The sequence below is a fragment of the Suricata suricatta genome, chromosome 8 (assembly GCF_006229205.1).
Source record: "Suricata suricatta isolate VVHF042 chromosome 8, meerkat_22Aug2017_6uvM2_HiC, whole genome shotgun sequence".
Taxonomy (NCBI): domain Eukaryota; kingdom Metazoa; phylum Chordata; class Mammalia; order Carnivora; family Herpestidae; genus Suricata; species Suricata suricatta.
In genome coordinates, this window is record NC_043707.1 from 70849805 (window position 1) to 70874199 (window position 24395).

The 24395-nt window shown below is 38.6% G+C and overlaps 1 protein-coding gene across 2 annotated transcripts in view; it reads right to left on the bottom strand.

Moving 5' to 3' along the window:
• Positions 1-24395, bottom strand: part of HS2ST1 (heparan sulfate 2-O-sulfotransferase 1) — a 164717-nt gene that overhangs the window by 9719 nt on the left and 130603 nt on the right. For both annotated transcript variants that reach the window (XM_029946562.1, XM_029946561.1), the window contains 2 exons: positions 17694-17779; positions 8805-8943 (listed from right to left, as the gene is read on the bottom strand). In XM_029946562.1, the coding sequence (XP_029802422.1) occupies positions 8805-8943; positions 17694-17779 (225 nt within the window). The remainder of the gene's footprint in view (positions 1-8804; positions 8944-17693; positions 17780-24395) is intronic.

The following is a 24395-nucleotide window of genomic DNA, read 5'->3' on the forward strand; positions in this document are numbered from 1 at the left end:
AAAAATCCAAATTTTTTATTCTGGCTTTAAGAAATGCTTCATACTCTGACTTCAATATACTAGTCTAGCCTTATCTCTATGTGTAACTTCCATCTTTACCAGATTAGCTTCTCAAACATGTGATATGCACCTTAAATCTATATACCTTTGTTGACTACATTTTCTTCCTCTGAAAGTGCCTTCCTTATACCAATGTAGTTTACATGAAGACTATCTTTCCCATGATTCTGCCCCAAAGTGATTCTTACCTTCTTTGGACTCATATAAATTAATGCCTTGTAATTGCCATCTCTTAGGATCCAAGTATGTGTATCTAAATATACATCGTTATCTGAAGAACTTGCTTCATGTACTTTTATTATTTTTAATGTGTATTATGTTCTCTCTCCTCCACTACAATGAGAAGTTCTTTGAAGGATCATGCAGTATGCATTTGTGTCCTTTACAGCACACAATACACTGTCATGCAAATTGCCTACATAATCAGTAGTTGTAAATGCACTGCATAAATATTAAAGGCACAGTTCTAGTGAGGATGAAGATAGGGGCAGTAACACCTTTTCATGAAGCATTTTGACAGTCCTTAGAGTTCTCTCAATTCTCTTAGGATCTCTCTATAGCTAGCTAGATACACAAACACAAATTATATATATACAAATAAAGTGAAAACACCTCAGTTTACTCTTCAGACTAAAAAAATCCCATGTTAGTGGCCATAACATTAATTCTGAATTTTACTAGATGGTCTGACTTCGATGTGCTGGCCTAAGTCACTTTCTAAAAAGTAGTTTTATTATCATTTATGCCAACTTGTAGCTCATAAAAATAAAACAACTGATGTATGTATCTCTGCCATGTTCCAATTTCCAAGAAATCTTTGGCTCAATGAACTGAGTGATGATATATTGGAAGGTCTCCGACTCCATGCCTATCCAATTTAAAAAAGATCCTAGATCATAGTGAGGTGCCTCTGAACCTCAGAAGTGCTCTGCTTCTTTACCCCTCGATCTGATTAGAGTCCCAGACAGAAAATAAATGAATTATTAAGGTGACTGTGGGTGAATGCAAAATCTCTACCAACATTTTGTGTAAGATTCAAACATCAAAAAGATTTTGCTTAAATATAAAAAACTAGAATATTAAAATACTGCAGTATTTTTCTTCCTTTTTTAATTTTTAAAATTTTTAAGTGACTTCTACACAAATGGGGGGCTCAAACTTACAACACCAAGATCAAGTGTCATATGCTTTACCAACTGAGCCACCAGATGCCCCTAAATGGTGCAGTAGTAGATGTTTCCAGAGTTACTCTGTGGACAACTTTGGGAATTTAAATATCCACTATTGGAATAAAAACTGATTAATGAATAAGTAGGTATTAAATTCTCTAGTTAGCCAACTCCTAATTCCTGTGCTCAACTCTTTAAGAATTTTTGTATTTCGAACAAAAAATGTATAGACAGTCTTCAAGTCTATTTTTGGCCAGTGGTTTTAATACTGCTAGCCCACTGAGGTGATGCCAAAATCCATTCTTTTGTTCTTCAAGAGTCACAGAAGTTTACCTTCTCTTACAGTTAGATATCGCTATGTGAGTAAATTCTTGTCAGTGCATTGGAGGCAGGAGTGATATGAACAGGTCCTGGGTCATCTGGTTTAAAGGAAATCGCTTGCCTTCCACTTCCTTCTTTCCCACAAGCTGGAAGGCAGGGGTAGTGGTGACCCAAATCCAACCAAGCACATAAGGACTTCTTAAAAGAAGAGAATGAACAACATGGAAGCAACCTAGGTCCCTGAATAAAGTGTGGAGCCGATTTGCTCCAAGAAGAGACTGAGCCCCTCACCTTTAGGGTTTTAAGTGTGATAAAAATATTATTGAAATTATTTGGGCTTCTTTCTTTTAGAAGCTTACTATCTACTTTAACTAACTGACCTACCAAATATTTTACTGGACAATATAAAGGTGGAAAAATAGATTGGGTTTTGCCTCCTTTGTGGTTCCTTCTTATCATTTTGGGGAAGAGTTTTGCTTCCAACAACTAAAAAAAACAATCTAAGCATGGCCAGTAGCAAGGAAGACATGGAGAAAACAACAGATTATGAATAATAAAAAAAAAAACTGGTGAATATAAATAAGTGTGCCAGGCCTCAACATAACAGAAATTCTCCTATTTCTTTATGAATATTTGATGAATAAAGTTTCTCTCTAGTGAGAGAAACCAAATTAAGATAACTCAGTACCATCTTTAGCAGATCACCCTGATGAACTGGTCCACTAATACTTTAATCCAGAGGAGCTGTTTCACTGACTTCCCCATAGGGACATTAGTCCTTCGGCTTCTGTATTCATAACACAGAATGTGTCACTCAAATGCATGGTCATCAAAAATTTCCTGCTTACCTGCTAGCTTCTATTAACCTTCTACATTTTGGTCATATTTCAGAAATAGGATTTTCTATACATAAATATTTTTCTCTTATAAAATTTTGAGTCCTAAAAATAAAAGGCAAAAACAAATAAAAACACTCCAAACTCTCTTCCTCTCCCACAAAGCCCGGTTCAGTACACCAGAGAAACAAAAAATTATGATCACATTTCTCACTTAAAAGCTATCTATGTTTAGAAAGAGCAATTCTTTGTAAACAAGATACAGATATTTTTAAAAGCATGAAAGTTAAAATATTCTTTGGACTATGAGATTATTAGTTCAGATATTTAACTCCTAAAATTGAAGTTTATAAAAATTAATCAAAATTTGATGCTTGATAGGGACAATTATATTTACCTTCAAACCCTTTTCTGCAAATGAACTTACATAGAAAACCAAAGCTAAGAGTAAGATCCCTCATTTTCCTGCTTAGACAAAAGCTTACCTGCATCTCTGGCCCTCTGCTGCCTTTGTCCTTAGGGAGGTATTTCCTTCTCCTATCTTTGAATACCATCCTCACCCCTTTACAAGACTCTGCTCCATCAATTTTTCTCTAGTCTCTTGTATCAACCATCACCCCTGCTCCCTTTGGATATATAATATGCCCAAGTGTCTGTCATCGTAAAGAAACATTCCCTGGTATTTTTTGTTCCTTCTAAAGCCAAACTTCTTTCTCAAGAGCAGTCTTTCTTCTCAGTCTTAACTTCATTTCTCAGTTACTCCTTGTCCCTTTGGAATCTACTTATATTACTTTTTCAAATATCCCCAATGACCTCCCCATTGATAAATCTAAGGGACAGTTTTAAATCCTCAGTGAGCTAACTTTCCAATGGAAATTATTTCCCCATCTATTTCAAGAACCAGATTCTCTGACCTCAGTCCCCCTGCTGTGCTCCTCTTAAATGCTGGCACTCCTCAGAATGACATATTTGTTCTCCCTCATTTTCTTCTTTCTTTTTCATTTGCTCCTCTTTTCACATTCTGTATGTCTTCCAAGTACAATTTCATTCAATCTCTTGTTTCAATTCCCACCTAATGTTGATAACTCCCAAATCTATAGTTTAGTTTAGACCTATTTCTTGAGGTACAAATACAACTTCTAGTGGATAACTCCACTTACTTATACATGACTAAAGATAATGTCTACGTTGAACTCATCATCTCTTTCCTCAACTCCTGTTTTCTCTCTTTCGGTGGAAGGAATCACCTATGTTCGAGCAGAACCTTGGGAAGAAGAGAAGTCGTGGCAGACTGGGTTGTGCACCTTTGACTGAGCTGTAAAGAATTATGTTCCTTTCCTGTGATGCTTTTTATATATAAAATACTTTCTATGCAAACAGTAATTTCTCATGCCTTTATGAGACAGAATAGTAAAATTCCTGCTCTATAAACAAACCATGGTCAGAGGATTGCTAAGAATGGGAACAATATTTTGTAAGTTAATGGCAGAGTCAGGTAGTGCTATGTATGGATTTCTTCTAACCTCATTACTATCTTCTATAAGTTAACACATATTTTTAGGTAGAATATTCTAAATTCACTATAATACTTACAGCAGCTGTCAATAAGTCTAGTTAATTTAGAGGTAGAAATAAAAAGAATACACATTGGGGTAGGAATTGTAATCCCTGGGATCACTGAGTACTTAACAACATAAACTGATTCTCCTTCAAATTGTTATTTAGAGCAAGTTAACTACTCTAAGAATAACCCCACCTTGGTGTTCTGCTAATAAAACAATAGTTAATAAGGAAATGCTTAACAATCTATAGGGCAGTTCAAAGCTGAAATATTTATAAAATAATATTTACATATTTAGAAAATGTGAGTGATAAGAAGTATAGGTGCAGTTAATATTATTTAGAAGCCATAGGAAGGCCTACATTGAAAGACGGATGCAGAGACAAACTATAGTTATTCAAAATTGGATATTCTGTAGATATTTTCCCAAATGAACAGTATACCTGCCATTTGGCAGAAAACAACCAACAGTGTTAGTAGCCCAATGTTCTCAAATGGAGCTGCTTTTACATCCCAAGTGACATTTGGCAACGACTGGAGACATTTTTGGTTTTCACAGCTGGGGGATGGGGGTGGGATGCTACTAGTCGGTGGTCAGAGATACTGGTAAATGTTCTATGTATATAGGCAGCTGCTCACAACAAGCAGTTGTCTGGCCCCAGACAATAGTGTGGAGGTGGAGAAATTCTGTGGCAGTTGGTGACAAAAGTTAAAGTTTCAAACAAAAAAAATTTCGAAAAACTTGATCTGCCACCGTAAGATTGACAGTTTCCCAATACCTAAAGATTTCTCTGATTGATCAGTAGTGATGTTAATGAATAACCTTATATTTTGATATTATGTAATCAAATGAATCAACATTTGGAAGGTCCATATAACTCACTGTGTGAATATGTTTCCAATGACCAATGCATGATGTCACAAAATTATGCTCTGTTAAAAAAATCCATTCAAAGTATATATATATATCTCCATGGATTTTAATGTAACAGCATAAAAAGTTCACTGCTGTGGTTTCAGATTCCACACTTGAAAGACTTTAAGAAACTACTACTTGTCAAGTTTTAGTGTAATGTTAAAGAAGAACATCTACAATCTTTTAAGGAGGCTGTTAAAATTCTCTCTTTTCCAATTATATCTCTAAGTAAACCTGGGTTTTCTTTATATACTTCAACCAAAGGAACATATTCAATGGGCTGATTCAGTAGCAAATATGAAAATCCAACTGTCCATATTTAGCCAAATATTGTCAAAACGTGCAAAATGTAAAATACAACTCTTTATACTTTTTTGAAAATGATTATTTGCATTAAAATATATTTATGGTATTATATGATGGGTTTCCTAGTGTTACCTTTAAATTAATATTTTCTAAATTTCCCAGAAAATTGATAGTTATTGATATTGCTAAATATCAACCGTTGTAACCCACACAAACAAAAGCTCTTTCTAGATCCTTAATCATTTTTAAGAGCAAAAGGAGTTCTGACACTATGAAGTTTGGGAATCACTGATTTCTCTATGAGTTTTTTATTGCTGACCTTTAGGTTACTTAATATCCCTATTTTCCAGGTGCTGGGCAGAGATTATACTAAGCAAAACTCTTAGTTACAAAATATAAAAAGCAGAGCATTTGAAATTTCCCAAATAAAACAAATCTTTTGTTCCTTACAAGATCAACTGAAAGCTCTCATATGCCTCAAATACATCTGAAATTACTGTTTGATAGTATAGGGAAGAAGCAATTTAGATTATGTTTACGACTCATTTGAGGTGTAAACAATATACAATTTAATGGAAATGAAGCCAATGCAAGTTTATTTCCAACCCTTGCCAGGTATTTCCTACGTCAACACACCCACCTTTTTTTTTTTTTTTAAATAGTTTATTGTCAAATTGGTTTCCATACAACACCCAGTGCTCTTCCCAACAAGTGCCCTCCTCCATCACCACCACCTCTTCCCCCCCTCCCCCTTCAACCCTCAGTTCATTTTCAGTATTCAATAGTCTCTCAAGTTTTGCGTCCCTCTCTCTCCCCAACTCTCTTTCCCTCTTCCCCTCCCCCTGGTCCTCCGTTAGGTTTCTCCTGTTCTCCTGTTAGACCTATGAGTGCAAACATATGGTATCTGTCCTTCTCCGCCTGACTTATTTTGCTTAGCATGACACCCTCGAGGTCCATCCACTTTCCTACAAATGGCCATATTTCATTCTTTCTCATTGCCATGTAATACTCCATTGTATATATAAACCACATCTTCTTAATCCACTCATCAGGTGATGGGCATTTAGGCTCTTCCCATGTTTTGGTTATTGTTGACAGTGCTGCTATGAACATTGGGGTACATGTGCTCCTATGCATCAGCACTTCTGTATCCCTTGGATAAACCCCTAGCAGTGCTATTGCTGGGTCATAAGGTACTTCTATTGATAATTTTTTGAGGAACCTCCACACTGTTTTCCAGAGTGTCACAGCCACCTTTTAACCCCCCTTATCTTCAAGTGCCCTGCCATTTAAAAAATGTCATATACCATGCAGTCATATCAACTCTATAGATACAAATTTATTAATTAATGAAAGCTCTTGCCAGTTAGATATGGAGTTATTTGTACTAAAACAACGTCTATTAGGTTTGGGTCTGAGAATGTTGCCAACACTTGTCATGAGAAACAAGCCAAGTCATTAAAAATGTGTATGTATGTTTCAATATGTTTCAAGACCAAAAAGTCCATTTTACCTATCATAAAACAAAGTAACTGTTAGAATAACGCATTTGTAAACGGTCCTGTCCTCCTGAGAATTAAGGTAATAGCATTTTGTTGATGTTACTAATATTACATCCAGATAAACATAATTATTAATATGTATTTTATTATGACATGAAAAGACAAAAACATAAACAAATCAACCCCTATGATATTAGGGTGAAGAATGGTTAAGTCTCTAGGCTTGAGAGGCAGTATCTACCTGAAACTTTCAAAGATGAAAGGAAAGTGTCTGAAGTTTTCTGTGGGTAAGAAAATGCAACTTTGGAACAAAGTTCTCATATGCAAATGTTGGACAGCATCTTGCATTCCCTCCTTCCTTTATAAACGGTACAGGGGGCTTAAGACTGAGAGCTCTGGAATTTGCTGAAATTGGGTTAAATTCTAGCTCTACCCTCTACTGCTAGTGTAACACTGGGCAAGGTACTTACCCTTTCTATGCCTCAGTTTCCCTATCTATAAAGTGGAGACAATAACTACCCTACAGAACTATTGTACAGGCTACCTGAAAAAATACATATATGTAACTTAAAACAGTGTTTGATGCAGTATAAGCACTCAGTAGGTGTCAACTATTATTGTTGTTATATTACGTGTTATTATTACCTAATTCCCCAAACTACACAGGACAGCAACCACTAAACCATGGTATCCTGGGCTGACAGTGATGGATGGTGCGTGTAGGAACCTTTGTGACTGCAAATCTTTTCCCCACCGACATTAATATTCCTCTGGTCAAAGGAGGGAGATGAGTACTAACATTTACTGAGTAAAAATAGTGTAAATGAGAAGGCTAAATTTTTTTTCAAAAAAAAAGGAAGGAAAGGAAGAAGAAGCATTAAGGTGAATTTAGAAATAACTATCAATAAATTCTGAAGTACTAGGTCACAAAAGAGTTATATTATTAGATTTTATAAAGAACGTACACTTAAAAAATCACCTGCTCATGTGACACACAAGGTTAATCTAACTTCAGAGAAAAATTGTTGGATGTCAATTATTATATCCAGTATTTATCATGATTACACAATCCTTTTAATACTTTAAAAGGTGTGGAATTCACTCATTCAACACATTTGCTAGGCCCTTAACAGATAACTAGGCACTGTGCTAAACACTGGGGAAAACAAGGATAAATGAAATACAGCCCCTGCTTCAGGGAGTTCACAAGCTTTTGGAGAAGACGTGCGTAAACAAGTAACTCAAACACCAAATAAATGCCTTAGAGAAACATTTTTAAAAATGCCCTGGGAGCCTTAAAAAGGACATGGCTAACTGCCTGTCGGGCACCAGAAAGACTCTGTCGAAGAGCTAACATTTGAGCTGGACCTTTAAAAGTGGACAGTTTTCCAGAGTGAAGGATATTCCAAATATGGGGGACAACGCGTATGCCAGAATTATGGAGGAATAATGCGTGTGGACGACAGGGAATTTCATGTGGCTGAAGCACAGGGCGCCGGGGGGAAAATGAGGCAGGGCGGAAGTCGGTCTTGGGTTACATCTGATTGTGTCTCCTGTGCCTTGGGCAAACTTGTTGAGCAGTGGGGTCCCGGTAAAGGCGTTCCACCAGAAAGGTTACAAATGATTTTGGTTTCTCAGAAAAGTCACTCTGGAGGAGCACTCACATAGAACACACGCCAGATGTGACGTGCTAAGAGCTCTCCTGTTATTCTCCTCTTGCCTGAAGGAAAGAGCTGCTTTCGCAAACAGTGTTCCTAAACCAGTGAGCACAAACCAATACAAACTGCCATCGTTAAGACTAAGAGAACCGAAGTATATACTCAGAGCCATCGTACGAATGTGTGAGTACAGTGGCCTCCTGGAAAGTGGTTAGTTAGGACTACTGTAAAAGAAATAGTCAGCCCTGGAACTGAGGTAGAATTTTTTTTTAAATGAAATTTTTAAAAAAAAATTATGTGTACTCCAAAATATCAACTATAGTTTACTTTTGCTTCTTTATACTTTTGGGTTCTTTTCAAAATTTCCACAATAAGCTAGTAGTCCCTTTATAATAAATAATAAATTTTAAAGGCAACTGTTCACTGCAGTTGATAAACAATCACCTTCATATATATCTTAAAACTAAAATGTTACCTTCTTGTCTCCTTGTTTTCGTCTCCTTAACCCTGGTCTATAATCATCTCCGAATCTCAGGAAGTAATAGTAAGAAACTAGCCTCTCAATAGGGTCCCTTATGACATTAATGTAAATCGGCTTCTTCTTCACACCAAATCTGAAACAGAACAGAATGTCAAAGGTGAAATCCATATTGTCATTTGTTTTGGGGTGTCCTGAAATTACAAGTTTGAGGTATTAATTCTATATGGAAAGAAAGTGAGTTTATTTAAGTAAAATATGCATGTGCAGATTAGGAAACAGTTTATGATTATCTGTTATAATATAATAAACAGGAAATAAGAATTAAAAAATCACTGTTGAAGATAAAGAAGGGAAATTTAAACAAAAAATTTTTAATTTTACTGGCAAGAATTACATAAAACATTTTAATTTTACGTAGCAATGATTCTCATTTCCAGCCCATCGAACCAGACAAACATTATCAACAGAAGCAGCAGTAAGTCCTCATAGTGCAATTACTGGAGTGTCCCTTCTGCGCTTGCTGATTTTAAAGGCAAGAGTGAAAGACCGTCCGTTTCAGCACTGTTTCCTCGGGGAATGAGGAAGAGTTGGAGGAACAAAGGAAACACAGAAGGATTTTACGGCCCGTGCAGCCCCCAGAATCGTCCGGTTGGCCTCTGTTCCACTATCCTCACTTGCTCCGGTCTTGAAACCTTCGTGTGACATCTACTTTCATTTATTCTTCACTTAGTACAGTTACCAAGTCCTTCTGATTTTTTTTTTTTTTTTGGGCTGTTGGCTTCCCCACAGATCTGACTTGTCCTCATCGTTTCCCTTCCTCCCACCACTGCCCTCTCCCAAGGTCTCTGGTGTGGATTACTGCAATCACCTTGTTGGTTTTCTTGTCTCAGTGTCTCTCCCTACCAATCTACCTTCCAGACCATTCCCAACTGATATTCCTAAAACACCATTTATTAGATCACTCTTCTTAGGAACATGAAATAACTCTACTATATATGTTGACATCAAACCCAAACTCCTTTGCCTGGCTGCTAATGTCTGCTGGCCTAGGTCGTAGGCACCATCTTTTTGACCTAAGCCTATTTTTAACTGTCCTCAAAGCAGAAGCCAGCTATCTGTTATGGTTAGGCCCACCGTTTCTACCTCCCCCAACATATCACAGTTACTCCTATTTCTCCTTCCGTGCCTTAACCAGAATGCCGGTCTCATTTTTCTATTTTTTCTATCCCATTCATTTGAAGAAATACTTTTTTGTCTATGCCAGCACTATTCTAACAGGAGGAGTACAACAGTGGAAAAACAATTCTTTGTCTTTGTGGAGCCAACACTCTACTTGATAGAGAGAATATAAACATGGTAAAAAGCACTAAGAAAAAGAATGAAGGGAAGGGAACAGGGACTGCGAGGAGAGGCGGGGACAGCACAATTCAAAATCGGGTTTTCCAGGCAGGCCTCACCAGTATTAGGTGACGAAAGAAGGGAGCCATGCCGATGAAAGTGTTCCAGGAAGATGGAACTCAGGGAGTACGAGGCCCCTGAAGTAGCCAAGTGCCAGGTGTTTTCAGGGAAGAGGAAGACAGGCCTGGCTGCAGCAGAATCAGAAAGAGGAGGGAGAAGGGGCAGGTGGAGGACATGCAGACCATGTGAGAGTCAGGAGGGCAGCCAGACTGGGCCACCGGGGAAGCGTCACGATATAGGACGTAATGGACAGCATGGTGACTGCAGTTACCAACCCTGCATGGTAAACTTGAAAGTTGCTACGAGAGTAGATTTTTAAAGATCTCACCATAACAACAGCAACAAGATGGTAACTATGTAAGGTGAAGGTGGTAGTCATTATACAATATACATACACTGCACCCTTTCAACTTACACAATGTATATCAATATATCTCAATAAAGCAGGAGGGGGAAAAAACCACCACTGGCTGCTGTTCTGGAGTCAAACGCAGAGGGTCAATACTGCGATCTTGGAAAGTCACCTGCCTTCACGGACACCAGCACCCAGAAGCTTCTGCTCTCCGCAGTTCCAGCCACTGCCTGTCTTGCTCATCTTAACTTGTCTTAAAAGTCTTTTCTCCTCAGTACCCTGATCAGCCGCATGAGAACAGGCCCAGGACTCCACACATCTTTTATAGATTTCACAGGGCCTAGGATACATAAACACTTGCCCACTGATTAACTAGTAGTCATTTGAAAGATTAGAAAAATGTTAGCAATCTCTCTTAAAATAGGAATCACAATGAGAAATGATAAAACTAAGCCTGGGTTGTAGGACTCTGGTAAGAGACAAATCAAAGTTGCTTATTCTTTTAAACCACTCATGGTATGTCCACTCCTCTGTCCACAGAAACCTTCATTTTAGCTAATAGCTTAGAATTTAAGTTTCTCTTCTTACTAAAATCTTCTTCCAAAGGCACTAAAAGGCATATAGCTAAACTAACCAACCACGTCTCCTCCTTACTCCTGCCTGCTGCAATCACTGTCTTACACACAGCAGGCATTCTATAAATGTTTTATACTTAATTCTTAAGCAAATGAGTAGTGAAAGAGACCACAGACAAGAGAAAAAGCGAGATGCCTGGATAACTCGATTCTTTCAGCCTCTGAACTACTGAAACGTAACTGAACAGAAAGTTTCTAACTTACAAATAGGCTGTCTTCTACAAGAACCATTTTGTGTGTGAAAAGCAGTCAGCTGTCTCAATTCCAGTTCTCTTCTCACCATTAAGCAATTCAAGGTCACTAAAATTTATGTTCACATGGAAACACTGAAACTATAGAGAATCCTTTTCTAAAACATTATACAATATTAAAGTTGTACGCTGATGATTAAAATTGGGAGGCATTTTTATAAGTGAACAACTCATAAAACTATAAAGCCAACAATGCAGTAAACTCTTTTTCCACAATGTTTTAAAAGAGGATACAGCACCATTACAAATATATGGGCCAGGTCACACTGGGTATTAGAGTGGAAGCTCCATGAGGGCAGGACTGTTTCCCTCTCGTTCACGGCTTTGTCACTAGTGTTCAGCACAGTGCCAGGCACACAAGTGTCAGATATCACAAAGTTCCACTGAAGAGACTGCTGGGAAGTGACCACCGAGGAAGCCTGTCTGTGGGACAGTGCACTCAGCAGTGGGAAGAGGTGGGGAGGCGTCAGGAATACATGGTGCCATATTAAATGAACGGAGCATCTTGTCATAGGAAGCTACAGGAGGGGAAAGCACAGGACCGGGGGACAAAAACTCCATCTTCAGACTGTGGGATTTCCTGGGAACCCCTCACCATTCCCACTATTAGCCACTGACCACCCTGAGTCATTCTCTTGGGAATTATGTCCTTTCCATATCATCTCCCACCACTGCTTCCTCTTTTTTTCCTTCCCCCTAGTCCCTGACATGAGGGACAAGCAATTCTTACAAGTGGCAGTGAAAAGGGGACACGGCACTTTACAAAATTCTCCTTGCTGTCTGGAACATGACTTCCTGGAACATGGCTTTGGGTGGCATTTATATGTATGAAGTAGGATTTCAATGAGACAACATGGTGAACTCATTCTGAAGATAGGTAAGACTACTGTTTATAAGGTAGGGTATGGCTATACAGTCATGAAGGCAAGAGATTTTAACAGAAAACAGGCATGATAAAAATAGCATCTGGGCTGTTTAGCTCAGCTGGTTGGGAAAGGGGCATCATTTCAGGTTTGCAGGTTTAATTCTTCTGCCAACCAGTAGTTCTGCACAGGAGGAAGTGTTCTATGGTTGCAAACTCCACCTTTAACCTGGCCGGGCATCTGAACTATTCCTCAGGAGGGCTCAGGTGGAAGAAGAGACAACTCATCTTCGTTCCAAAAAATAGACACTATTATTGACCTGTTAGAACATGATCTTCCTAGGAAAAGAATAGCATAATTTAGTAGGAATCTGTGATGTTCTATAAAAATCAAAAGGCAATAGTATAATCTGAACAGCGGGTTGGTAAGAAGACATTTAGGAACCTTATTCTTGCCACATCAGCATGGGTGGAATGACAAAGCAATAACACAAACTCTGCTCATTTCTTTACAACTACACCCTATATATTTTTGGATAGATGAGTAAACAATGCGAAATGTCAAGAGAGCAAGTGCATACCCAGAACATCTGAAACGAACCTTGTCAACTAGCTGGACAAAGCTTGACTGGAACGAGATGAAGCTGAAAGGTGGCTGACTAGCCTACAGGAAGCACGATGCTTTATGACTTCTGCTTCATACTGGGTGTGACACCTCTCAGAAAGCAGCAGTCTCACTGGGGACATGCTCATCTTATATATACATACATACATATAGGACCCTCTTAGCCCTAAAGCGTTCCCAGAAATTTCAAATCCTTCCCAATATGGCAGGTTCCCACCATCTTGTTTTGAAAATAGTATATGACCTGCTAGTATTTGTTGGTCCCACTGATGATGTTGTGATTTTTGTAGTAATTAGTTATCTCTTTAAAAGGGCATTCATCTACTATTCATCTATTAGAATGCACCCCCCCCCCCCCGCAAGAAAGGTCTAACAACACCAAATGCTGACAAGAACACACAGCACCTGGACCTCCCATACACTGCTAGTGGGACTGCAGAATAACACAGCCACAGAAAAAGCTCTGCAGTGTCCTATAGAGTTAGCATACAATCTAGCAATCCCACCTGTAGCTTTTACCCAAGAGAAATGAAGACATATGTCCACATAAACCCCACATGCAAATGTTTTAGCAGCTTTATCATAATCAGCAAAAGCTGGAAAGAACCCAAGTATGCAGAAACTGATGAATGGATAATGACTGGTGTATCCACACAATGGATTACTACTCATCCAAGAATTAGCTACCAATCTATGCATAAATTGGATGGATGTCAAAAACCTATGCTAAGTAAGAGAAGCTGAACTCAAAAGACTTGGTGACTGATTAAAAGTATGTGGTGAAGAAAGGGGTTGTTCAAGCGGACTCTAGGTTCTGGCTTCAATGTCTTGATAATTAACGATGGATAAACTTCCCAAAAGGGAAGAATGGAGGCAAAGACAAGAGTGCAGACCTATGCCTTAGCTGGGAACAAGAAGGCCCAGCACAGATTCTGGTAGGGAGAAAAAGAAAACACCAGTAAGACAACGTGGTAACTGAAAGGAGACAGAATTTTGAAAGAACGTAAACACTGCTCTGTGTGAGACACGGAACCTACTGCTTCATATACATGATCATATTTAATCCCCACACCACCACGAAGTGGTTACTTTAATTATCCTCACTCTACAAATGGGGAAAACGCAGGCCTGAAGGAATGTGCTGGCAAGGCACCGGAGGGGCTTAATGGCAGACCCGGCTGGCTTCAGAGATGGCTCCCTAGCGTCTCCAGGATCAGTGCTGTAGAAAGGGCTGGCGCTACAAGGTCAATAAAAAGGAAACTCTCACGTACTGCCTGTATGTAATGATCAAAATAATTTAAGGAATCTTTCTCTAGGGTTTGACATATTTGTTGAAAGCTATAGAAAATGGTGCTGACTTCAACCGGCTCAGGAGAGAAGTACAAGGTAAAAGGGACAATCTCACACAAATCTGTACACCAACAAACTATATTAGGCCTAAAACATTGTCACTCTATTACTCTCTAGGATACACTTCTGACGTAGTGAAGCACTCAGTTATGTGTCTCTTGTCCTGACATATCTGCTTTTTACTGATTCACCTTAATTGTTCTGAAAGAGACAACAGGGGTGATATGGAGAAACCAAATGACAGTGACAGAAACCCAAACTCTTTCCTGGAACAACCCTAACATGCACTAAGGTGAACACTTGGCCTGTACCTGAATAAACTGCTGTATCAAAAATCATCTCCAAATATCTAAGGCAGATACCAACATGTCATCCACAGGTAGCTAGATCACGAACAATTTCAGCAGAATGGTCGACACCAGCATTAACACAGTTTTCCTTTAGCTGAATACTATTCACTGTAAAGGCAAATGTCACTGAAATAAACCAAAGACATGTTCTAATGTTTTTATTTTGTAAAATCTGAAAAGAATCAAAGTGGAGGTAATAGATGGTGCTGGTTAGGAGTATGAATTTGAATGGGCAGATGATCTGTAATATTTTCACTGTTTATAATAAAACATAATTACAGAAAAAAAATGGGGCTTCGAAGAACTCATTGAGGACAAGAACTTCAATTTATTCAACTTTGTTGCCTAGACTCTAGAACATTTTGAAAATGTCCAACCTATACAATTTTTTAAGTGTGGAATTTCTACATTTATGACATTAATGACCATATCTACATTATTTTAAATTTATGTTGTTCAGGGGCGCCTGGGTGGCTCAGTCGGTTAAGCCTCCGACTTCGGCTCAGGTCATGATCTCACGTTTGTGGGTTCGAGCCCCGCGTCAGGCTCTGTGCCGACAGCTAGCTCAGAGCCTGGAGCCTGCTTCCGGTTCTGTGTCTCCTTCTCTCTCTGCCCCTCCCCCTCTCATGCTCTGTATCTCTCTGTATCAAAAATAAATTTAAAAAAAAAAACATAAAAAAAAAAATTATGTTGTTCACCAACTGAATAGAAAACAAGAAGTAATTGAACACTAAAAAGAAGTAGGAAATATGCTTCAAAAATCGAGAGTAAAAAAATCAAGAATAAGACTAAAACAGAAAGGAACAAGACAAAACAGGAATACAAACTTGGAACAAAGAGATATTTCTGTTATTATGCTGAAGTTCTGAATAAAAACAGATAAATAAAACCAAAACATGGCTTGAGCACATGTAGGCTTACAAATAAAATGTGTGTTTCTTAGTGACTGGTCTAAACCAGAAACCACTTCTCATTTTTTATTTCTTTATTTTTTTTCTTGGGTTTCTTGGGATATGCTGAGTTTATATGCTTTTTAGGGACTCTTTTAAGACAAATGAAAAGGTATGTGATTAAATATTTCTTCACCAAATTCAACTGTTTTCTCCTAAAGGCAAGTATTTTAATGGATTCCACAAAGTACTATGGCAGTATAAAATATTTTAAAAATTAGTAAGATTATGTTTCTTTCTCTTCTTTAGTCATTCATGGTGAGTATGCCTGTCACACTAAGATGTATTTTAAAAGACACTAGTTACATCTACAATAGTTCTTGATGATATACATCAAAATACGTTTCCTCTAGGTGATTTCTTTTAGGTGTTTGTTTAAAATCTTGTAAAAGCCCACTGAAATTTTTCACAATATTTCACCTTCAATAGCATGAGACCTATTATGAAAATACTCAAACTATTAAGTATTTGTGTTAGTATTTAATAAATGAGATTAATCTTTTCAAGAAATTTTATTCTTTTTCAACTGTAAGAACCCTAGCATATACCAGAGGTTCAAGTACAAGACTTTTGCCAAAAGCAAAAGCACTCAATACATTATTTTAATAATGGAAACCTCAAGTATTAGAAACTGAGCTGTATGGGGAAAAAATAAATCATTTAGGTGAAAGGGTAACAAACTTTCAATTGAAGGATAATGCAGCCCTCAGGGAAAATATGCATATGAATCGAGTTTATGAAATTGGTTCAGCGCCTCTGCAAGGAAAAAATAATTAGTTTATTTTAGAGCTGCCTATAAAATGTTTCCAATATTGCATTATGAATTATTTACAGAAAAATGTACATCCAACTTTAAAGCTACCATTTTACTGAAACATCTTGAGTACTATGGAGTTAGAAATAAAAATATATTATTTCATATATGTAATATTTCAGAGATTGCCTTTTAATTACATGCTTTTTAAAAAGTTAAGGTTTAGTATCTGAATCACTAATAATTCATTCAACTCTTTCTTTTCAAATTTAAGAAGTTAAAATGACTGGGATATCAATTTAATTTTCAACTTTTACATAGAATGTTCTCTGGAGTTGACAAACACATGAGGGTATATTACTTTGAAGTCTTGAGTGCTAATGAAATCACTGAGGGGACCATGTCTGAGCTTAAATCATTTTAAAAATACATTTTAGATGTGTCTTTGAAGTTAGTACAGGTTATTGGGGAAAAGATTTGGATTTGAGGTTTTACTATTTAATGCTACTGTATGTGCTACCAAAAAAAACTGAAATGGATTCACAACATAACTCGTGTTTAGAACACTCCTTGTACCCAGTTTTCAGAAGAGAACCTGAACATAGCACAGACTCCAGGAGGAGCCGCACAGGACTTGCCTATCATGCGGAGGCCTGGGGTTTTATGAACTTTTCTTGAGAGAATTATGCCAGGCATACCCTACATCCATTCCATCCCCAAAATATGGAAAGTGAGAGTTATTTATCTCACATCAGACAAATCACTACTAAGGAAAATCACCATCTTCCAAAGAGTCTCTTTTGAATATACCACAATTTTAAAGTGAAAACAAGGTGGCCGAAGAGAAAGTATATATTTTATGATGTCTTGGCTGAAACACAGATGCACTGAGTAACCAAAAACTGGATGGTGGGGTTCTCTGCTTTCTCAGTTCTCGGTCAATGATGTGGTAAGTCAAAATCTGACTGGCCCCTAGGTTAAAATGTGGATCTCTCCTAAAATAGTGTCATTTGGTTGTACAAAACACATAAGCAGAATAATGATAAATAACTAAAGAGTACTACCTGCATTTAGTCTACTTTGAATTTCCAAAATTAATATGACAATTTTCAACTTATGAACACTAGAGGGCAGTAAAACACTAGAAGGTGTATTTAAATTACAAGTCTAAAAGTGGCAAACGCAAGCCAGTACATTTTTTAAAAATCAAAATAATAACAATTTAATAAGTTTGTGTCTTTTTAGGTTGCTAAGGTACAAAGCATTCTTTGGTGTGTCATTTTAGGTATAACTTACTTTGCAAAATCCAAATAAGATACATGTCCATGATAAAACCCTGGTTTCATCTCTTTCCAGGAAGTTATATTCTTTACAAAGCGTACCTAAAACAGGAGAACACACTCATTACTTAAGTTCAATTTAAAGAAAAATGAAATTTGATGATAGTAAAATAGTTTCCATTTAGGCTTTTAAAACAAATCACACCAGTTTGACAATTACAGAACTTGAAACACAGGTTTCAACTAAGGAGAGCACAGTGTGATCTGTAATTACCAATTCGTCAAGAGAGAGCTATGATCACCACACTCAGAAAAGAGTGAGAGAGAATCCTGAAAAACCCACACAGTGCAGTCATTTACAATGCTGCACAGTAAGTAATTCCAAGGGGTGAGGGGAAGGTGGGGACCAACACACATGCCCAAGTCTGGTTTCTACTTCCAGAAACTCATTATTCATAAAAAATCATACTTATTACCGGCTCAATAAATAAAACAAAAAGTAATCCTTAAACCAAAATGATCAAAGACGATGATCATGAGAGAACTTGAAATAACTAAAAGCAGATAGCATAAGATTGTTGATAAAAAAAAAGGTTAATAAAATTAGTGATGTGATACAGAAAAATTTTTTACAAATCTAAATATCTCATGATCACTATTTTAATTTGCTGGAAATAAAAGTATGCAAAAGGTTAGTTAATACCAAAATTCTTTTACTTTAAAATATTTTTAAGATGTAAAAAACTGGATAATACAGATCTTGATAAACCTAAGTATCACCAGCTACAAAAGAGCAGTATATATTTTTGATAAGCAAATTTCTGCATGATAAATAGCAAGTGGCTACGAATCTCTTCTAGGGTCTAGTTATAGTGTGAGGGCGGGGTTGGGGGTAGAGAAGGGCTGAGGAGTAGGGGGCCCACCACCCTAACTGCGCTGAAAGCATCTGCAAGCTTTGACCAGAGCCTCTAAAGCACAAGCCTATCAACTGCATCCTTCCAACAATTTATCAATCTTTCATTTACATTTTAGAATAGAGTCAGTCATAGGGAGATATCCTGGACCACTTCTACCAGATTAGTCAATAAATTAATAGCAGTGAATGATGATGGCTGTCTCCTAGGAAAGGCCTATTGGTAAGGCAGAGCACATACAGTGCAGAAGCAGCCATATTTCAGAGAATGTGAACTAGGGAGAAAGAAAAGGTTCTGGGGAAATTTATTTTTTAGGGAAAGCATTAATAACCCATATGCTAAGAGAAATAACAGAGTTCCTGGAAGGGAAGTGATATGAACCTTGTCTTATTATCTTATATACACACACACCCTTAAATTAAATCTGAAAAGTGGGGCGCCTGGGTGGCTCAGTTGATTGAGTGTCGGCTTCGGCTCAAGTCATGATCTCACGGTTTGTGGGTCTGAGCCCCGCATCAGGCTCTGTGCTGATATCTAGCTCAGAGCCTGGAGCCTGTCTTTGGATTCTGTGTCTCCCTCTCTCTCTCTGACCCTCCCCTGCTCATGCCGCGTTTTTCTCTCTCTCTCTCTCTCAAAAATAAATAAAACATTAAGAAAAATTAAATCTGAAACTGAATGTAGATGACAAAATTATCAACTATAGATAAATTTTATCAATTCATTATCAATGTACATGATAAAATACACAATTACGGGGCACCTGAATGGCTTATTCAAGTGAGGGTCCGACTCTTGACTTCGGCTCAGGTCATGATCCCAATGGGATTGAGGCCCGGGTCAGGCTCTAAGCTGAGTGTGGAGCCTGCTTGAAATTCACTCTCTCTCTCTCTCCACCCCCCAGCCCGACCTCCACTTGCTTTCTCTCAAAAAATCCCACAAAATTATACTTTAGCAGATATTTATGATTTTTCCTCATCAAAAAAAAAAAAAGAGAAAATGCGTGATTTGACGTTCTCATGTTCTTTCCTATCTGTTCTTCAAGGAAGGTACCAAATAAAATAAATGGCAAATGAAAAACAAACAGAAAATGAAAAATTAGATAACCCCAAAACTGAATCCTTCAGAAATTTTACATGTTGAATATATAAAGTCCTTATAACTGCCACTTACTGGTAAATTATTTCATATATGCTTTTGGTTCTGTGAAAAATCAGTACCATTATTTAGCTGAAAATGAGGGGGAAACAGAAAAGGAAAAGAGAGAAGGAATGGGAAATGGTGTGTTTAAGGGTACTTAAGGCATATTTAGCAACTCAGCTTTATTTCCCAGAAGCCTAGATTTAATGTGGATGTGATGGTGTAGGAGAGAAATGAAAGGAGATGCTAGATGGAATCTGAGAAAATAGTGTTACATAAGCCAAGTGTTAGGATCAATGGTACAAACTTGGAGTATACTGTGGCAGAAGACTCAGGTGGAAACAGGAGTTAGGTAGAAATACAAATGTCAAGCATCCCTCTCTCCCCCACCTCTCCTAAGGACTGTCAGGATTCAATGGAACCCTCCTAAGAACATGCTTCATCCGGCACATGTCCTTCAATGTGAGGTGAAGAGCCCAGGGAGCTGGATGGTACCTGGACTGCTGTGAAAACGTACCCTCTGGGACCCCTGTTACAATGCAGATGTTGATTCAGCAGGTGTGGAGTGGGGCCCAAGATCCTGCACTTCTAACAAGTCTCCACACGATGGCAGGTCAGCGGACCACACGGAGGAGCACGCCTTTAGCGCGGGTAAGCCCAGGAGCTTCCGCCTGGTTTTATTTACACGAAGCCTGCTTTTGTAGTGCTTTGTAAAGGAGGCTCTGAGGTGCATAAAAGCTCTTTAGCAAAGATATACTCTACTCTCATATTCACTGCTTTTATGAGAAGGGGAAAAAAGTGGACTGAAATAGAGTGAACTTGTAAAGACTACCGTGTAAGCTCCCACGGAACATAAAACAGAAGTGAGGACAGGGGCAGGATGAACCCGGCCCACACAGAGGGATGCCGAAGCATACCAGAACCAAAGCTTTCCAAAAAACACTGTTTAAAAGCTAATAGAGAGCGCGTGGGCGGCTCAGTCGGTTAAGCATCCAACTTCAGCTCAGGTCATGATGTCACAGTCTGTGGGTTCAAGCCCTGCATTGGGCTCTGAGCTGACAGCTTGGAGCCTGGAGCCTGCTTCAGATTCTGTGTCTCCCTCTCTCTGCCCCTCCCCTGTTCACACTGTTTCTCTCTCTTTCTCTCTCTCAAAACTAAACATTAAAAAAAATTTTTTTAAGCTAATAGAAATTAGAAGAAGGGCTGTGCCTTACAGTTGGACTCAGGGGAGTTTAGTGACGGCGGAGGACAGAACAAGGCATGAATCTTCCACTGTTGTCACCAACCTCAAACTCTCTTGTTTACAGAACCACCATTTTAGATGTGAAAAGGCCTTAGGAGATCCTGTACTCCTTATTTTGTAGATAAAAACCCCTGAAGCTCAGGAACTACATACTGCAGATTTTGGTCCAGTCATCCTTCTACACCACACACTAATTTCCTTAATATATTATTGTTCAATTTAAGGAAGAAGGAAAAAGCCCAGAAGTATGTGAAAAGGAGAACAGCATTTGTATCATGTTTCAGAGTCAAACTTGGGACCTGAGAATTTCAGATTTATCCACTGCTAAGGAAGCCCCTCAGATCCAGTCATTCAAAACTCCACAACCGACAAGATCTCAAAGCTCTGTTGATAAAGCTCTCAAAACTGTTTATTTTCCTCAGCATGTTCATTATAATCACAGCTTCCAATCCACCCTGTTCACTACTGTCGTACTGGACAACCATTTTTCAATGATGACCGCTGACCTATTCTTGCCTTTTCACTGTCCAGGGTAACTTCAGGGGTTGCTGAACACCGCCAGGCAAAGCCAAGAGACCTGGTTTAAACATCCATGTAGGACGTTTGAATTTTACTTCCTAAAATCATTCTGAGGCAAATTCATGTGCATTATTATTGCTTTTAAATTTTGTACACTATTACTGTTAAAGTCTCTCAAAACACACAGAATCTTCCACTAATCTCCAACTATGACAATACTGAAGGCTACATATGTGCCTGTGTTTTTTTCCTTTCATCTCACAAACATTTAACCAAGGCAATGTGTTAAAGTCTCACTAATAAAGCCATGGCTGATTTACAATCAGCAGTAAATCAAAAGATGCTGAGCTGAGGTTTACTTTCCCTTTACAGGGAAGAAAAAGTGCTAAGCAAACAGATGATGTCAATAAGGTTCCAGTGGTGGTTCAGACTAATCTGGAGGATAGCTGGAGCATTTACAAGTGTCATTTAGGTACTACTGAAATCCAACAACCATCTTTTGATGAACAGTCTTTTTAAAAAAGTTTCCTTTTCAAAGTACAAATTTTGCTACTTCTCCTCTTGGGTCAGCAGAGTCTCCCCGCCTCTCCTCCCTCCAGCTCCTCTGTCTCCCAGCCGCACTGCAGCCCCTGCTCCACCACCGGCTGCCTCCTCGCCTCTCCCGCACCACTCGCCTTGTCAGTTTTCCTTTTGGCGTTCCTCTGCAGTGGGGCATTCTGCTCAAGACCTTGAGATGAAGCTCTGGAATACACAGGAGTGAGTGGAAATCGAGATAAGGCGAACAAGCTTCTACACCATTCACTGGATGCACTCTTACCCACTATTCTCGGCACTAGTGAAAGGTAAAGCTGTGGCAAAAGGAACAAAGCATAACAGGAGCAAATGAAGTTAAGAGAACTGAAGACACTGAAAACCATGGCTTGGGGAGAAGACATAAAGTCACTGTAGTGACTTTATTCAAAGAGTATTTCCTGGGGCGCCTGGGTGGCTCAGTCGGTTAAGCGTCCAACTTCAGCTCAGGTCAGATCTCAGAGTTCATGGGTTCCAGCCCCACGTTGGGCTCTGTGCTGACAGCTCAGAGCCTGGAACCTGCTTCGGATTCTGTGTTTCCCTCTCTCTCTGCCCCTTCCCCATTCTCTCTCTGTCTCTCTCAAAATAAAATATTAAAGACATTAAAAATTTTTTTTTAAAGTGTTTCCATAGTCCGATTGAAACAGGCTATCAAGAAGGATGTTTCAGCAGCAGTTGTTAGATACATGAAAAGAGATGTTTTTATAGCTAGCCTGAAGCAGATCCGAAACTGATTTTTGTCAGATTTTATAACTCAAGCAGAGTCAGGCTAGCAAATAATCAGAGGGGACCTTTTGGGAAAACACAAGCAATGCAGGGAGGGGTGCTGTGATCTATGGGTTGCTGGAATCAGACTGCACCAGTGCCAGAGGAGAAAGCTAAGAAAGCACCATCTCACAACAGTGTGCCAAGACCTAAGTTCTTAATAAGATTAATCTCAACATTATGACTATCTGAAAGAACTTGTTTTCATTATCTAAAAGTAGGAATGTCATCCTGACAATCCTGGCCAACTTCCAGCTTTGCAATTACCACCTAGTGAATGAATACTACTATTAACTTGGGTAATTACTATATACCAAACTCCTACTCATGCCTATACTTAAAATAAACATCCATTGTACAGCTGTGGGTAGTTTTTTGAGACTAAACTAGAGAGGAAGTTTTCTATGCAAAAAGGGTAAAATATAAGGAAGGTTCAGCAGCCACAGAACACAATATCTTCACCAAAGTTCAGAACTGTGTTGTTCAATCTTTCCTTTGCAGGAGCGCAGTGTGTCTCAAATCACCTGAGGTAAGGGGAGAACGTATTACCACCAACAAGAGGGGCTCATTCTGCCAGTAATTATCACCACTGGTATTATGCTCAACTAAGAACTACTTTCAGAACCTACATTCATTCATTTGTTCTCTCATTCATTCTTTCAACAAAAGTTTTTATGGAGCATATGTACTATGTCTCTGACACCATTCTAAACACAAGGAATGCTGGGGCACCTGGGCGGCTCAGTCAGTTGAACGTCTGACTTCGGGTCAGGTCATGATCTCACAGTCCGTAAGTTCGAGCCCCACATCAGGCTTTGTGCTGCACTGCCGAATACAGAGCTTTCTATGGATTCTCTCTCTCTCTCTCTCTCTGCCCCTCCCATGCTCATTCTTTCTCAAAAATAAAGAAATATTAAATTAAAAAAATTAAACACAAGGAATATAGTGATGAATAAAACAGACAAGGTTCCTGCCCTTTAGGAGCTTATACAGACAAAAAGGCCAATAGTAAATAAATAAGTAATAAGAAAGATACAGGAAGAATGATGATGTTACACAGTAACTTGGGAGAAGTATTTAAAACACAGGATGGCCAAGTAAGGTTTTTCGGAGAGGATGTCATTTAAGCTGAAATGTTAAAAGGATAACATGTAGCCACCTATGAGAAACCAGAACAGTCTAAGAAGGAATGGTAAGTGCAAAGACCTTGAAGTGGGAAAGGACTGGTGCAGACAATGAACTAAAAGGCCAGTGTGGCTGGTAAACAAAAGCAATTGACAAGGACTAGATTTGCCTATTGGACACACAAAACGATGCTCAATGTCACTCATCATCAGGGAAATAACAAATCAAAACCACACTGAGATACCACCTCACGCCGATCAGAGTGGCTAAAATGAACAAATCAGGAGACTATAGATGCTGGCAAGGATGTGGAGAAACAGGCACCCTCCTACACTGTTGGTGGGGATGCAAACTGGTGCAGCTGCTCTAGAAAGAAGTGTGGAGGTTCCTCAAAAAATTAATAGCAGAACTCCCCTATGACCCAGCAATAGCACTGCTAGGGATT